General features: G+C 40.5%; 1 protein-coding gene across 1 annotated transcript in view; it reads left to right on the forward strand.

Moving 5' to 3' along the window:
- The first annotated feature begins 8,400 nt into the window (after positions 1-8,400).
- ARHGAP22 (Rho GTPase activating protein 22) overlaps positions 8,401-16,485 on the forward strand; it is a 141,913-nt gene continuing 133,828 nt past the window's right edge. The window contains exons 1-2 of the mRNA XM_075506593.1: positions 8,401-8,424; positions 8,604-8,864. Coding sequence (XP_075362708.1) covers positions 8,401-8,424; positions 8,604-8,864 — 285 coding nt within the window. The remainder of the gene's footprint in view (positions 8,425-8,603; positions 8,865-16,485) is intronic.

A 16,485-nucleotide genomic window follows, 5' to 3' on the forward strand; every position in this document is an offset into this window, starting at 1 on the left:
CACTGGGAGCAGTAAAACTAGAGATGGGAATGGCTGGGTTCAACAGCTAAGACGTAAACTCTTCAATGAAGAAAGTAATTATGATTATTAGTCCCTATTACTATAACATCTAAAAGCATCACTATCTACTGTCAGTTCTACCAAGTGTGTGCCTCTGTCCTTAGCCTAAGCTACTGGGTCAGTAGGTGGATCCTGTCCATTGTCTTCATTTGGAGTAGTTAGGGTTGTCTACATAAGCATCCATTTTGGTTTGGATTAACGGCATGCTTTTGAAGCAGATAGCCTGATCTTTTCTACTGTCTGTGCTTTGGTTGGTGTTTTAGCATAGTCTTGGATTACTTCCGAATGAAAATGTGTTCTGTGAGCAGTATGCTTCCATGGTCAATCCAAATAAATCCCTGAAATAAGTGTTGTGTAGATGGTGGGTCTGTGGTACCAGCTGTTCCTCCCTACTTGTTCCACTGTACACCCAGTATGCTGTACTACTTTGTAATACAGACCTAGCCAAATTTCCCAGTTCTGCACAGAAGTTGCAGGCTACCTCATCTGAATGCTGACAGTTCTCAGTGGTTTCCCAAAATTCACTGTGTTTCTTAGAATAAAGTATTTCACTTTACTAGATGGTAAATCAGTAGGTCAGTCTGTTGTAGCAGAAAGAATCAAGCCATCACCCTTCCACCTTGGCACTTATCCATGATCTAATGCTAGTGGTTTGATAAGACTGGCATGGCTTTGCGTATTTATAGGGCACTCTTGTGAACAGCTGGTGCAGGTTACCTGTGGAATTTAAGGTTTATTCATTGACAGGTGCTAAAACCCACACATATTCCCACAACCTGGAGCAGTAATTCAAATCCTTTTGAAAATACAAGGTTAAACTCTTTAAATTACTATTCTGTGGAGTTGAGATGTGCTGGCCTTCTTGCTGCTAGTTAACAGCAAAATAAGTCTGGGACTTCTTTGTACAATAGGTCAAAGGTCTCCAGAAGTCTGGAGTGAAATGTCAATCAACAAACCAATGCCCCTTTTAGCTATATGATAGCAGCAATGGATTGCCAAAATCCTTACCTGTTCTGGAGTCCAAGATGCCATGAATTTGTAACAATAGTTTGAAGATGAATATAAATTGTTTTTCAGGAGTAAAGGGCTAAATTATCCCACTGACTATGTTGGGTTTTTTTTTTCATTCTGTGGGGTGGTTTGCATTAATTATCAAATAGGCATGAGTTTTCCTTGACTTGTGGAAAGGCCCTGCATTAATGTATATCAGTATGTGCTACTATATGTGTGTTCTTTGATGCAATAAAGACAAGACATTACCAGGTCATCTGTTAGCATATTTCGTGGAAGCCTTGAACCTTTGTGTCATTCTAAAAGATAACTAAGATTGAAGCCAATTCTTGTCTTCCTTCAGCCTGATCCCCCCACTGCCTTGTCTAGATGTGCTACCTGCATACTTCTGCAAAGTAAGTCTGATCAGTAAAGTGATTTTTTATGGTCACATTGCACATGTCACTGGAGTATAAAATTATTTCCCTGATTTAGAACATGCCTTATACAGAGCTGACCATTTGTAAGGTGGTGAAGGATCACGGCTATTATCTTGAACACTACAGAGAAGACCAAGATTAATTTCTTCATGCCAGTCAGGAGGCAAATGCCCTCAAACTAAGTGTGTCTTGCCTCTTGGTTCTGACCATGTTCTGTCAATGCTGTACTGTACGTGCTTAACAGGCATAGTTTTTCTACATGTTCTGTGAAGGAGATGCTGCATGCTTATTGAAAATTGATGCAAAGATCTGAGCCAGCTCTGATGACTCTAGAAAGGCTAAGGCAACTTTAAATGTGCATTACTGTGCCTGAGCTTATAGCATGGCAGGGCTACGCAGCTTTCAGTACCAGATGCAGTATGTGTAGTACAACAGTGTTGTGCAGATGTGCTAACTTGCTAGCTAGCAGGAAATCTTGCCTCTGTTCTGCCAGGTACTGTCAGCATGCCCACCCTTAAAACATGCTGGTATGGAGAATTTATGCAGTCTAGTTTTATTCTTAAGAACTCCTTGGTGCACATGCAGTTCCCTTCTCTTTCCCTTTGCCAGTGTAACAGCACTGACTGATCTGGCAGTGCAAAAAAGATAAGAGTTAACAGCCTTTATATAAGAGCAAACATCTTGAAAGCACAGTCCTCAGCTTTTGGTCTTAGGAATTCTGAGAGGGGATGAACCTGTGTTCTGGAGACAGGGTGCTCCTTCATGAACAAGTCTAGTTTCCCAGTCCATCCAGACTTCTTTTTGGGGACCTTGGTGCGTCTTCTACTACAATGTATAGCTTATTTCTTGTCGGAGTCCTTCAGGCTGCCTCAAATTCTTTGGCCATAGCTGTGCTCTGTAGCTGAAATGTGTGTTTTAGTCATTCCCTTGCTATTCAGATCTTTCTTCATCCATCTCTTTGCTCTTTCTGCTCAAAAGGCTGTGTGGTTGGTGTGGGTTTTTTTCGGTTGGTTGGGTTTGGTTTCTGTTTTTAAACAGAATGTGTCTTACCTATAGGTAAATATCCATGACCAAAATTTCTGCCCTTCAGGTAAGGACCAAAAGGTATTCTACCCTGTATATATAGCTGGTTTCTGACAGCTGTCATCCCTAGTCTGAGAGTGAAATTATACTAGTTCATGTTGGATTTCAGATTTATGAAGTGGCCTTTGGGAAGGCAGTTGTTCTTGCAGGAATTTAACAATATCAAGTAAATATTTGTACCAACAGATCCTTCCTTCAGACTGTCAGAATCTTTTCTTGGCAAGCCTACCTGCTTTGGTATGTGCAGTCTGATATCACAACCATTACAGAAAATACAGGTTACTAGACAAACATATGTGAAGCTAATTGTCTCCCTACTTTTCCTTCAGTTGGACAGTAAGGTTACAGAACTGCTTCCAGTGTAATGCATGTATGGTTTCTCTTGGAATAAATTATGAGTTTCCAGACCCATTTATTTTTCCTTTCATTTTCTTCAGCAATATCTGATGGGTAGCCATGAAAAACTATTTTCCAGAGCAAAATATAGTTTCATATTTTTATTTTGGCTAAAAGAAAAACAAATCAAGGAAAGGAAGTAGAACATAGAGCATTGCTTTGGTCTATAAAATGTTCTGAATAGACAGGTGTAGCTTTATTGAATAGAAGTAATGGAGCACAACCTGCTCTTATGGTAGTGTTTCTGAATGTGGTAAGTGTCCTCCAGGTCACAAAATGTGAGCAGGCATGTGGCTGTGTAGCACCATTTTGTTTCTTCACAGATCGCTACTCGATGTGGCTTGAGGGAACCAAAAGCCATTGCTGGTTTCTTGTAACTGTCTTGTAACTGATATCCTTCTACTTGCCTAAACACATCTCATCACCAATCACTTCAAACATTCTGCCTTTAATTTCCTTGCTTATTGTGTTTCAAGATGATAAATTCTCAGATTGTGTTGAGAAAGTGTCTTGGTTTCATTTGGGCTCACTGGCTGTGATAACTTAGCAATCAAATCCAAACACAAATACAGATGTGTAATGGACACAGTAAGCAAATCTAAACCAAGTGTTTTATTTCCTACAATTTGGTGAAAGGAAATGCAGTATCTCTTTCTAAGGCATATGGCTCTTGTGTTTTCACTGCACCCATTTTTGAGGCAAAGTTTGAATGAAATAAAACAACTGAGAATATTGTTTATAGTATGTGAAACCACTTCCCTTTGTGGCTAGTACTTTAAACAAAGACTGTATCAGAAATAATACGTAGTGTCACTATGTCATTAGACTGAAGAAACACTGCAGCAAAGTGCCTTCACTGTAGGACAGTTTGTCTGCCAGAATCAATTATAATGACTGTATTGATTTAAGCTAACTGCCTTTGAAATTTCAAAAGATTACAACTTTAATTGATATTGAATTACATTGACTTGATTGATTTCCACATCTCTGATTTAAGTAGGTTCTTATTGATTGCCCAAATCTGTAGTGGTGTTCAGAGCTGTGAGCGAGAGAAGGGGAGCAGAAGAGGTTGTATAATGTTGTCAGGCAGGATTGAGCTCAGGAAGGGGGATGGTATGGATAGGGAAGGGAAGAAGTTGTCTCCTTATGTGCATGCTTAAGATAGAAAATAGATGTGATGAGGAAACAGGAATGTGTATACTGCTTGGAGGCAGGTCTGAGTTGCAGAGGAACTCTTGTAGAAGTGTATGGTGCTCTGTAAGTGGGGCAAGGAGAAATGGAGAAAGAGTAGCTTTAGGCAGGGCTGCGTTGGGATGGGGATAGGGATTTCTATCTCTGTAAGGAATGGCAGCGTGGTTCCATCTGACTTGGTCCATCCAGTCTTTAGGATAATCTTTGAGATTACTATTAAAGACACAGCAACCAAGTGTGGGGTTTTGGGTGAGAAACTTAGTGCAGCCTAGGTATTTACACAACTGGTGCTGATTGTCACCCTGCTGCCTTTGCTCATATTCCTCCTCCCCCCTTCATCTAGATATGAGAACTTCCATAGGCCGGTGTCACCTGCAGTCACAGGAGAATTTTCAAGGTCTGGGATTCTGATGCTTGCCTTGTAATGATTTGTCATCCCCCAAAACCAGTCTTGGCTCATCGTTAGTGCCATCTATGGGGCAGCAAGGATATGGGTCTGCCTGGTCTGTTGTAATCTTGCTGTGCTGTAATTGCCTTGTTTCCCTGCTGTCTGAGTGGGTATGTCCTGTAGTTGGCATTTCAGTACTGCTGTGCTGTGCAAATGAATGCTAAACCTTTTTCCAAGGAGAGCTTGAATCCTTTCTGTGTTGATTTCTGTTTAGGACTTATGTGTATGGCTGAATCAATAATCAATTAATGAAAATGTGAAGAGCAAAACCAAACTATGTGGTGTTATTGAAAAGGCATTACTGGATCAGAACTCTAGAGCATGTAAAGTATTTGCTGAGTTGTTGTGAGTCTGATTTATTGATTTGTTTTCTTCTTTATGCTCTGCTGATTCCATAATTCTGTTAAATAGATGAGCACTAAGAATATATATCTACCATTAAGAATGGGGGGGTTGATGTACTGGATCAGATTATCACAGCAGATATTTTGATCCCAGTACTATGAGATATCTGCTGCTTTAAAGGCAGGCTGTGCTCATCCGTGAAAGTTTTCTTCTGACCTCTATGCAATTATTGTATTCTGTGAAGCATGCAATATAAACGTCTGTGCTGTTAATACCCATAAATAATTCCTCCTTCTAAAAATTTCTATCTGATCCATGTTGTTGACTTACAGATGAGGTTGCGAAGTATTTCCCTAATGAAATTAACTATTACAGTCATGACTAGAAACTCTAAGGAAATGGAAAGCTAAGACAGCATGAAGAATTAACAACTGTAGCAATAGACTAAGACATGGTGCTGCTTAAATTAAAAATATGAAGTTATACATCCTCCAGTGACCTATCACAAAAGCCTTAACTCTTCACTGTAATAAATTATTACTAGGTAGGGCTGTACAAATAACACCAAAGGGTGTGTGAGGGGAAATATGAGATAACATACTTCGGGTATTCCAAAGCTAGATGTTTGTTTTCTGTGAGGTCTGTATCAATATAGACACTAAAGGTAACTGGTTTCCAGTTAAATAAATCTAATTTCTTCTTAGGGGGAGGGGTGAAGTAAGAGAGGGCATGTATAACTATATGCAAGTCAGGAAAACTGGAAACTGCTGGGAGTTGCACACTTAATCTGGAGAGTGTTGAGGTACTTCACTGCGGAGATGACTGAGGTGCTTACTGAAGCATGGGGTTTGGTATTATTAGACTAATTGGTTAGGTTATAGCCAAGGTGTTGCCTAAGAAACATAGTCCATTTGGAAAAGCAAATTCTTGGGATATTTGTGCTTGTAATAATGTATGTTGTAACAGAATGTGGAAAGGAATCTGGGACAGTCTAAATCAGGTTACAGTTTGGTCCTTGTAAAATGTGGCCTGGGACGAGGCAGAGGCAGTTCCTTCAACTAAATCCTTGTGGGCCTCTGCAATAGAGATTTAAATGTGAAAAGTATGTTTTCTTACTACGTGCATATGAAATAGGATTCTCCATTTCTGGGCCCTGATGGGGGGAAGGGGGAGGGAGCAGGAGGCAAATTTGTCCTGGTATCTTTTGTAATCATCTGCTAGAGGGCACTGTGTTGGCAGAAAGGCATATATTAAGGCATAAGGATCTTATCTTTATGGTGAAAAGCAGTTATTTGTGTATTTTGCTGGAATGAAAATGCTTGTCTGTTAGAACTCAGACTACAGTGAGTAAACTTAGAGAATATGCCTGGATACAGCAAAGCCTGATTTTAAGTGAATTCTGTATTAAGATTTTTTTAAGTTGTTTTGGCTATGTAAAAAAAAAAAAAAAAAAAAAATCAGGATTGAGGAGTGCTGGGTTACTCAAGCAAATCTGAAGTTTGCTGATAAGCTTCACTAATGTAGGACTAATGCTGTGTATGAGCTCAGGTTAAATTCTGCAAGGTATTTTAACCAAAAATAAGGGAAGTGGAATTCTGAAAAAGCTATGATACTGCATCAGCACTTCTTACAACATTTTAACTTTTAAATTCCATTTTAAAGTGAAACTAAAAACACAATAAAAACTTAATGTCTTGCAGCAGGAAATAGTTATAGGTTGAAACCTAATTTTTGTTGATTGAGGCACATGACAAAATCAGTTATTCACAGTTCTGTTGAGAGTAGCAGAACTTACCTTAGCAGTTCAGAGAAATGAAAAAAAAAAAAAAAAAATCCCTTCTGCCTATCAGACGGGGCTTTCACTGGGTCTGAAATTTAAGACTAAAAAAATGATATCATCTTCTGCCTGTAAAACTGGGAAGTTGTCAGAGGACAGACTGAGTGCCTACTGGATGGTTAGAGGAGAGGTGAGCAGATTTTTAAGCCGAGGTAGGGGAGGAAAGTATATGATACAATACAAGTGGAGATTGCTGTCACTGAGAGTTTTTGGTAATGGATGATGTGGTACCATTCAGATCTGCCCTCTGCTGACAGAAGTGTTTAGTGTGTGAAAGTGCTGGTTTTGTATTTCTTTAAGAAGCAGAACATGATGGCCTGACTGCCAGGTCATGGGGAAGGTCAAAGTAGATTGTATCACAGACACCAATGTGATTTCCCTCACTGGATTACACTGAGGAGGCTCTCCAAAGATCTGACCTCAGTCACTTATCTGCCTCTCCTTCTATTGCAGTTTGCTTCATGGAAGAGAAGAAATAGGATCAAGTTTAATATTGCTATTGTGATTTTTTTTTCTTTTAATTATTATTATTAATTTTTATTCCCCAACCATCACCTCCACTTTATTTTTCTTTCTTTGGCCTATGTTGTCAGTTCCATCACTGTGTGGTGAGGCACTAGGGGCAGAAACCAGAGTCAGGTGGTAACATCAGAGCCACATGTTTTAATTGTCTGAACCCAAAAGAGGCAAAACTAGACAGTACGTTGAGGGGCAGAGGGTTGCCCTTTATTGTCACAGGCCAAATTAGCTGTAGTGCGTCAGGGATGCCTGAATAAGAAGCTTGCCTGTTTTTTTAGCTGCAGCAGTTTACAGTGTTTATGTAAGACATTGATGACATAGATTTACTGGTACTGGCCTGTAAACTGTAGCCCTGTTTCAAGTGGGCAATTATAAATTGTGCTTTAAGTTAGCTGAATGTAGAAAATGGGAAGGAACAGGATCACGTTGCCACTAAGGAGGGAAAATGGCATGAGATATTAAATAACTGTTATTATAAGATGCTTCATAAATCCAAAGGAAGTAGAGGTGGAAAAGACCTGTGAGGTCATCTAACCTATCTATTCTAGAGGACTGGCTTGCTGCCTGCAATATATAATCATTACCTGCTACTCCAGACTAGCTTTAAATGTCCCAAGCTTCAGTACTCTTACTGCAGGCATGTGGGAGGAGAAGAGGAAGGAAAGAGCAATAGACTTCTTTTCTTCTTCTGAAGCCTTTCCTGATATTGACATGTTTTTCTCTCTTTTTTTTTTTTTTTTTTAATTTCCATTGTGTTTTTCTGCTTCAGTGTCAGAAAGCCCTGGAGAGTGAGGTGACTTTAATTATTCTGGGTAGCTGTTATCTATATGTGCCTATTCCCCTTTTGAATTTTTATCAGTTTTGAATCTTTTTTTTTTCTCTGTGGCAGCTGGTTTCACTGGCTAATCACCCCAGTAGTGGTAGTGTGTGGACTGAGAATATTTTCTTATACTCTCTCCTTCCTTCTTTTCTGTCCCCCATCACCACACTTGCATGTCCTCACTGGGTAAATATCCCTTTAGGAGAAAGCAATATTATTATTCCCAGGCAGAACTGGAAGGCAGTAATGACTTGCCACACAGAAAGGTAGTATGAGCAGTGGAGCCTTGGTGGAGGTATCATGTCACCTAGAAGGTTGCTAGAGTGAGCAGTACCAAAAGGTTAATGTTTATCTTGTATTTGATTATCATGAACTTGAATGTACACCCTGAAAAACAAGTACCTACTCAAAGAGGGAGCATGCATGTAGTGGTCTGTCCATGTCTGAGAAGAAAGTATGGAACAGGTTATTTAGCCTCTCTGTGTGTTCTTATCCTTATTTCTTTGTTTCATTTGCTCTGTAATTGCTTTTTCAGCCCGGTCAAAGAGTTTGGTGATGGGTGAACAGATTGGGCCTCCCTCCAAACCTTCTTCTCCAAACCCTCAAGAACGTGTGCTGAAGTGTGGCTGGCTGAAGAAACAAAGGAGCATTATGAAGAACTGGCAGCAGCGGTGGTTTGTGCTGCGTGGGGACCAGCTCTTCTATTATAAGGATGAAGAGGAAACTAAACCTCAGGTATGTCTAGAGAACTGTAGGGCGTATTGGTTGTGACTTCCATATGGGTCACAGTCACTGCTTTGATTGACAAGTTGTTTCAGTTGCTCTCTATCCTAGCCAAAAACATATGCACTTAAGGAGGTTCAAAGGCAAGAGACATTGCAGGGGGACTTAGCTACTACCCAGGCAAGTAGTAGAGCGTGGGAGAAGGTTAGAAGGTTTTACCCACTAATTTACCCACTAGGACACGCTGACCTCCAAATCTTAGTATGGTTGTCTATGAGACTGGAGTTTGACAGGAAGAGCTATGGAATTCCAGATTGCTGAGGCAGGAGTGAAAAACCTTGCTTAGTCAGCTGGGACTCATCTCCCACATAATCCATTGTTAAGCAGAGAGGCAAGCGAGCTGCTTAGGGCTAGCTTGTGTGGGTAGAGTATGTAGGTTTTGTTACATGTCAGCATGCAGGACTTAAGAATGGGCTGTAATGTGTATTTTAGTGTTTTATATACACCTGGGAGTTACTGCTTTTCTATGCAAATTTTGAGGAGGAAGAATTTACATCACATGGTATGGAATATCCCTTTGGTCAGTTGGGGTTAGCTGTCCCAGCTGTGTCCCCTCCCAGCTTCTTGTGCACCCCCAGCCTACTTGCTGGTGGGGTGGTGTGAGAAGCAGAAAAGGCTTTGACTGTGTAAGCACTGCTCAGCAGTAACTAAAACATCCCTGTGTTATCAACACTGTTTTCAGCACAAATCCAAAACATAGCCTTGGACTAGCTACTACAAAGAAAATTAACTCTATCCCAGCCAAAATCAGCACAGCAAGACTTTGTGCTCTCTGCGTCTGGAAGGACGAGTGTGTGTGTGTGTGTGACAGCAAAAACTAATTTAACGGACTGGGGAACAATGTGATCTTCTACAATGGGGAAAAAAAATTAAACTGTCTGAAGTTTGCCTTTATGAAAACTTTTAGACTTCATGGGGCGTGAATGAAAGAGAACAACACTTTTCCTGGTGGAAACCACTGGTTAAGTCCTGCTGTGCAATATGTATTGGATGGTGCCATAGAGCCATCCCAAAGTAGACCGTGGAAAGAAGACGGACAGAGGAAAGGGACAGGATCAGAATGTTTAGGAGCTAGCAAAGAGAGAAGAGGTCAACTAGTGGTTAGATAATTTAATAACCACAACTAAATGCTAATTGAATAAATTGAACCACAGTAGGGCTACTTAAAATGGTGAGTTTAGATCAGCTGTATCAGTTTGTCTATGGGACAACAAATGTGTGCAAGAAAGCTTTCCAAATCACGTTTATTCTTGCAAAAGACTTAGGAGATTCTAATTAACTATGTGCTGAGTAGCTGTAGGGCAGTTTGCTGATGATAAAGGGTAATAGACAGTCACCATGCAACATTCCCAGGTTTAACTTGCAACTTTTTGGTAATGAATATTTTAAACAGTTTTTAATAAAGTGAACATTGCACAAGTATGTCTCTCTTAACCCAAGTATTAATTAATGGAATTTTTTACTAACTTCTTGCTGCTTCACGTGTCTTTTGTGTGTGCGTTGCTGGTCTAGCACCAATTTCTTACAATTAAATGTCACTCTCTAAAACAAAACAAGTTATAATGCGAGGACAGTGCTCTTGCACCTAGGGTGAATGCAGAGCTGAGGACATTGCAATTGGCAGTCTGGACTCAGCACTAAATTGAAGATGACTTCCTGCTTCTCTGACCCTTCCTTATTTACAGCACTTAGTGGAGGGGTGTGTTGTGCTACAGGATGGTATAAAGCTTACAGCTGAGATGAAGAATTTCTTATTCAAGTTCTTCAATATGCCTGTAAAATATTCTTGCAGCATTTGAGCTAAGGACTTTCCTAGTTGCTGTAGTATATTATGCAGCATATTTCCTGTAGTCATTGTTTTGACTGTCAGGCCTCTAACCAGAGTTATTGAACAGAGGGAACATAATTGAATAAGCCAGACAATGTCCCTGTACTGCTGCCTCCCGATGAGTCAATATAGGCATTACAGAGTGACAGACAGCCTGTGTAATATCATCACCATCCACACACTCATTATAGCCTGTTATTAAACTGCTTGATACAGCTGTGTGCTTAACTGTTACACATAAATTTCATTGTAGAGTGAGAACGGAAATGAATTTTCCCCTGTGAGCCTGACACATGCATGGTAGATGCATGAGGATGTTGGCTGCGTCTTATGTCTTGCACTTACCTAATCAGGGATTTGATCCGTCATTATTGATAGCCTGCTGTGTAAAGGCTAGAGGGACTTGAACTTGATGATGTAACATGTTGTTGCTCAGGACTCTGCAAGCAACAGCTGGATTTTGCACTTTAAAGACAAGGACCTTATCTTCCTGTACAATGCGTGGGGAGAGCTGGGCACTTCTGGACTGTATCAGCGAATGTGATGAGGAAGGAGCTGCCTCGGGTAGTCATGTTGGAAAGGGTTTCTTTAACCTTATCCCTTTTGGGGGACAGGGCTGCTGTACGTTTATCACTGGGGGAAGCCATTTTGTATAGGATGATACAGGACCATGTCCTGACTATTCTTGTAACAGTAGCAAACTAGGATTCACATCTGACTTCAGCTAGGACTGTGTGCATCCCACAGGTCATATGTACTTTTGGAACTTGTAGATAGCTATTGCTTGGGATTCTCCAAAAAGAAGGGGCAATGGTACAGGCATGCCCACATGGCTTAGGAAGACAGCTGTAACCCTGGGAGATCTTTGTTGCAGGTCATGTAGGTATTTTCATCAATTGATATTAATCCCTAATTTCCTTCAGCTCTAAAGATCCTCATACTTCTTTTAAATCTTTCTGTTTTAAATATTAAGTATGGCCTGCAAGCTTGTGTGCAAAAACTAAATCAATAGCTTCACTGAAATTCCCATTGATCTTCTGCCTACTTGATTATTTATATGTGCTCTGGAAGAGGGTCATATTCTTATTGTTCTTCTGACAAAGTTAAGTGAGATTTATGTCATAATGTTTCAAAAGAGAAACCTTAAACAATGTCTTTTTTTTTTTTTATGGATGTTGCATTGCCTATTTTTATGAAAACATGTGCTTCCAGGTCCTAAGAGGGAATTGTAGATATTTTTCCCTTGAAAATAATGCTGAAAAGATGGAGCTGTAATGTAATGACAGCAGAATGGCATAGGCTTACTGGAGGGAAGAGGAGTTATTCTGTGGTCTTAATGGATCCGAGTACTGTTGAAGGTGTGTGTGTTTGTGTGCCATATGACATAGTTGCAGTTGCACAGTCCACTCCAGCAGACTAACTTCTGTGCCAAAGGCTAGAGAGTGAACTTGCAGCCATTGCTTTTCTTGAGTATTTTCTTGGGTACTCCTCACCCCATGAGGAAAGGGGTGGAAGGGAGGACTGACCTGCAAAAAGCTTTTGATGCTTTTACTAACTCTGTCAATATATGTGTGGGTTTTCAAAGTAGCTTTGGGTTTGTTTCTATTCCCAGGGTAGGAGGTAACATGCATCCCTCTGCAATTTCCAGGGGAACAGAAGCCACTCTGCAGCTAATTCATTAACCTTTCTCTCAGTATTGACTTGGTACGATGAAAGGCTTTAGTGCATCTGCGGTGGGCTTGAATTTTGCACTCTAGAAAACAGCAGAATTTTCTAGAATGTGTTCTGGCCACTGACTCTAAAGATGATGTTGTATATAATACTTTTCTGGACCATTTTGGAATAATTTGTGACACATCTGCAATTTTGTCATGTTGCCTTTCCGGTATTTTCCTGATATCTTTGGAATGCCTTCAGCATGTCTTCTAATTTCAGTGAACCTCAAAGTCAAATTGTAGAACAACAGGATTGAGGGGGAAGTGTGCTGAAAGTTTATCCTGTTCTGTTGACTTCTTGTTTTCCTTCATTTTAAAACTTGCACCCATTCTAGATAAACCACTCGGTATGAGCTTTACAAAGTACACTCCGACATTGTGTCCTTCCACAGTCTTACCTTTTCACTAGGTAGGGGACAGGAACTGGGCACTGACACTGTTCTGCAGCACTACGTAGAGAGCCTACTAGAGGATTAGAGCCGACTCTATTCTAGTCAGTGAACAGAGATAGCAACAATGTGATCTCCACATAACAGACTTTAATGGGACAGCCAAAAGGGGAAGCGAGAGTAGCAGAGCAGCTGCATGTGTAATATGAAGGGGGGTGATAACACACAAACTTGGTGAGTATTTTTATTCATTACACTGGATACCTGGAGAATATTCATTGAGGTTGGTAATGGGAATTAACTAGCTGTTAGGTAATACCTAGTAATAGTGGGACACTTTGACATTTCTTCCTCCTCTTCAAGGGGTCTGCATAAGCCTGCGCATCTCTGTCGTCTCAGACTATCCACAAGTTTTCTGAGCATTTCTTGTCAATAAAATCCACCTAGTGGCTGTCTGTTTTCTCTTTCAATCTAGGGTGCACTTTGCAAGGTGAAGGAGCAAAGCTGAAACGACTGGGATTTCATCCTCCTTCAAGTCATTGTGGAGATTATTAGCTGCTAATGAAGAGGGTTGTGTTTTAGTTTGGTTTTTTCCTTGCAGAAGCAGACAGTCAACACCTGGAAAATCTTTGAAATAACCAGACTTCATTGTTCCATCTACTCCATCAGCAATATGCAGGCTGGACTGTTGCTGTTACTCATACCTGTAGGTGCTCCTATAACGCTCTGGTCCAGTGTGATTTGTACGTATAGCTTGACTGAAAAAAAATACAGAAATCTCTTATAGCCTTGGTTTAGGGGTTTCTAACATGTATTCAGCTTTGGAAGTCTTCTGTTCATTTCCCAGTACTGACTAGAAGTTTTTAAAGGCTGCTATTCACAAAATGTTCCCCCAAACAAATCTAGTTCCAGTAATGTTAGTGAGAAACTTTCCATTCTTTTCCAAAAAATGCACTGTGACAAAAATGGACTGTTGGATAAATTCAGGTGGAATCTTACTTGAGAAGGAAGTAAGATTTTTTTTTTTTTTTTGGATGGGTGGAAATCTGGGAGTGTCAAGAACACAGGAGAGATGAATATTAAGGTGCAAGTTATTTTTTTTCCTCTCTGAATTTGCATTCACTTTTTCCTTTCTTTCAGAAAAGTGTAAAGTAAGCAGAATGTTAATATTGCTCTGAGCCTAGGAAGAATGTAAACAGCAAAAAGAGCAGGGGTGCTAATGCACTGGTGGTAGCCCAGGCTAGATATCCTACTAATCTCTTCTGCCCTTAAAATCTATGAAACAGTCTGAAGCTTACACAGCTCCAGAAAGTGGCTGTTTTATCAATATCTGAGAATACTATAAATGAAGCTCAGGCATGCCTGATCCTTAAACTTTTTTCCAGTGGTCTAAGAACAGACCTTTTTCCTGTCACCTGGGGAGGAGAAGTGATTGCATAGCAGTAATTTCACAAGTATCAGGATGTTAACTGATCATAGTAACTGATGTGCATGGCCTTAAATGATAGCAAGTGAATACTAGCTTTTTCTTGAAAATGAGCTCAGTGCATCCATGGTTAACTACTACATGTTGTTGATGCTGTTCCCCCCCGCCTGCCCCATATTGCTCAGTGGCACTAATTAAAATGATGCTTCCAGAAAAAAGGCTGGTGTTGAGGTTCCTGTGCAGTGAGAGGGTGAAAGAAAATTGTATTTTCTGCCTTCACTACTCCTCCAGTCAGTTTCTGTCTTTAAAATATTCAGTGGTTGTTCTTCTCAACCACTGACACCAGTGTAGCTGTTCTGACATTTCTCCAGCCTGACATATGCAGAGTACATCTCCAGTGATGGCTTTGGATGCAATAATCTTCATTCCTCTGCGCCTCAAATATAACTTAAACACCCAAGTTCTCTTTAAAAAAAAAAAAAGGCATCTTTTTACTTATACAACTCTTTTTCAAAGATCTTGAACTAATTCTATAGACTCAGTTTCCTTTTGTGGAAGCAGCTGCAGTTACAGGGATGTTGCCAGTATCTTAGACACAGAAAAACTGTGATGCAGACAACTTAGTTGTTAGATTGGCATAATGCAGCAAACTTGTAGTTGGGTATGTCCCGTGGCACAGTAGATCCACCTTGTGATCCAAAGTGCCAGTTTGAGAATGAGTCTCTGGAAAGGATCATTTTCTGTGGCTGGAGTGACAGGGTTGGTTTTTTAGCCCTTGAAGCTCTACTCAAGACTTCTTTGCAGCTGATGCAGTAATGTCTGCTGGCAGCCTGAGCCAGCGAGTCACCTTTTTTGTCTTTTATTGATACAACTATTATTGAGTGTCTAGATGATGAACAACAGAGGTAAGGGATCTCTTCTACAAGTTCATGCTTGTGTAGCTCTCGGAAAGTTCTTCACAAACACCTAGGAAGGCTTCCTTTGTCATTTTGCTCTCTGTTCCTGGCCTGAGACATAAGGATCTGAGACAATTTATCAATTGAAGCATGGGGTCTATCCTTAGCCTGGTTTAAATACGAGGCAATTTGACTTCCATCTCTTTCACTGAGACTAAGGCTAAGTCTCGTCATGGGTTAGCTTGGGCTATTTGATCCTTGGAATTCAGGGTTGGAGGTAATTCATTGGTATAAAGCTGTTGTAGAAATTTTGTTCGGCTGAAATAAAGATGTTCATATAGTCAGTTCATCATCCTTGGCCTGGGATTCAGAAATGCATACCTGAGGGCAGATTTGAGCCTCAATATTCCCCCCCCCCATCTTGTAAGCACTTGTAACAGTGACTAAAGTGCTGTGTTAAAGGTAATGGTATGAGAATTAGGATGATCAGTGTTCTGGCACCAACTGTGCTTGTTGAGGGACTCAGTCAAGAAAAGGAAGCTTTCCACTCATGTTTCCTGTGTCGCAGCTTTTCTTTACCAAACCCTGGTTCCACAGAGCCTGGTACAGGGCAGGACTTCTCAATTGGTCTCGTTAGGGAGGACTACAGTAATACCTTTAAGATATGAACAGTTGTCCTCTTAAGATTTGCCCTCAAAGCACCAAGGCCCTGAAAGGGTGCAAGGTGATGCTATAATCAAAAATAGGATTTGAACCTCCAGCTTACTGGAAGGTCTCTAACCTATTGCCTGCCCCTTGAGCTGTTCACCCATCTCAGGCTCCCAAAGCCTGAGGGAGGGAAGAATAACTTAGTCGTGAACTGAAGTTTATTTCTGGGGCATGCTTTGGCATGTATCGAGTTAGACCCTGGGGAATTTAAACTGATTTAATCCATCATTAATTTATTTCCCAAGCAAGATTGCTAATGCAGTCTGAGTGGCTGCTGGACAAGGACACATCAGTCTGTTTAAATTCAGTAATGTCTTTCTACCAGTGACAGCAACTGTCAGAATTGATACAGCCTCCCTGCTAAGATAAATTGGTTTTTTTCTATCTTTTCAGCTCTGTTTATTTAGAGTTCTCCATAGTGTGCCAGGCAGATTGGACAGCTGTGAGCTAGGTACTCTGTTACCCTCTGAAGCGTTTCATCCCCAAAAAGGTCTGGTTATATAAGATAGAAAAGCTCAGCACAATTCACTAATGTGCAGAGAGAAATGTACAAGAAGCTGATCTTCAGATCTTTGCTATATATACACCTATGACCTAAAAACACTTTCCAG

This window comes from Mycteria americana, chromosome 6 (assembly GCF_035582795.1).
Source record: "Mycteria americana isolate JAX WOST 10 ecotype Jacksonville Zoo and Gardens chromosome 6, USCA_MyAme_1.0, whole genome shotgun sequence".
NCBI classification, from domain to species: Eukaryota; Metazoa; Chordata; class Aves; order Ciconiiformes; family Ciconiidae; genus Mycteria; species Mycteria americana.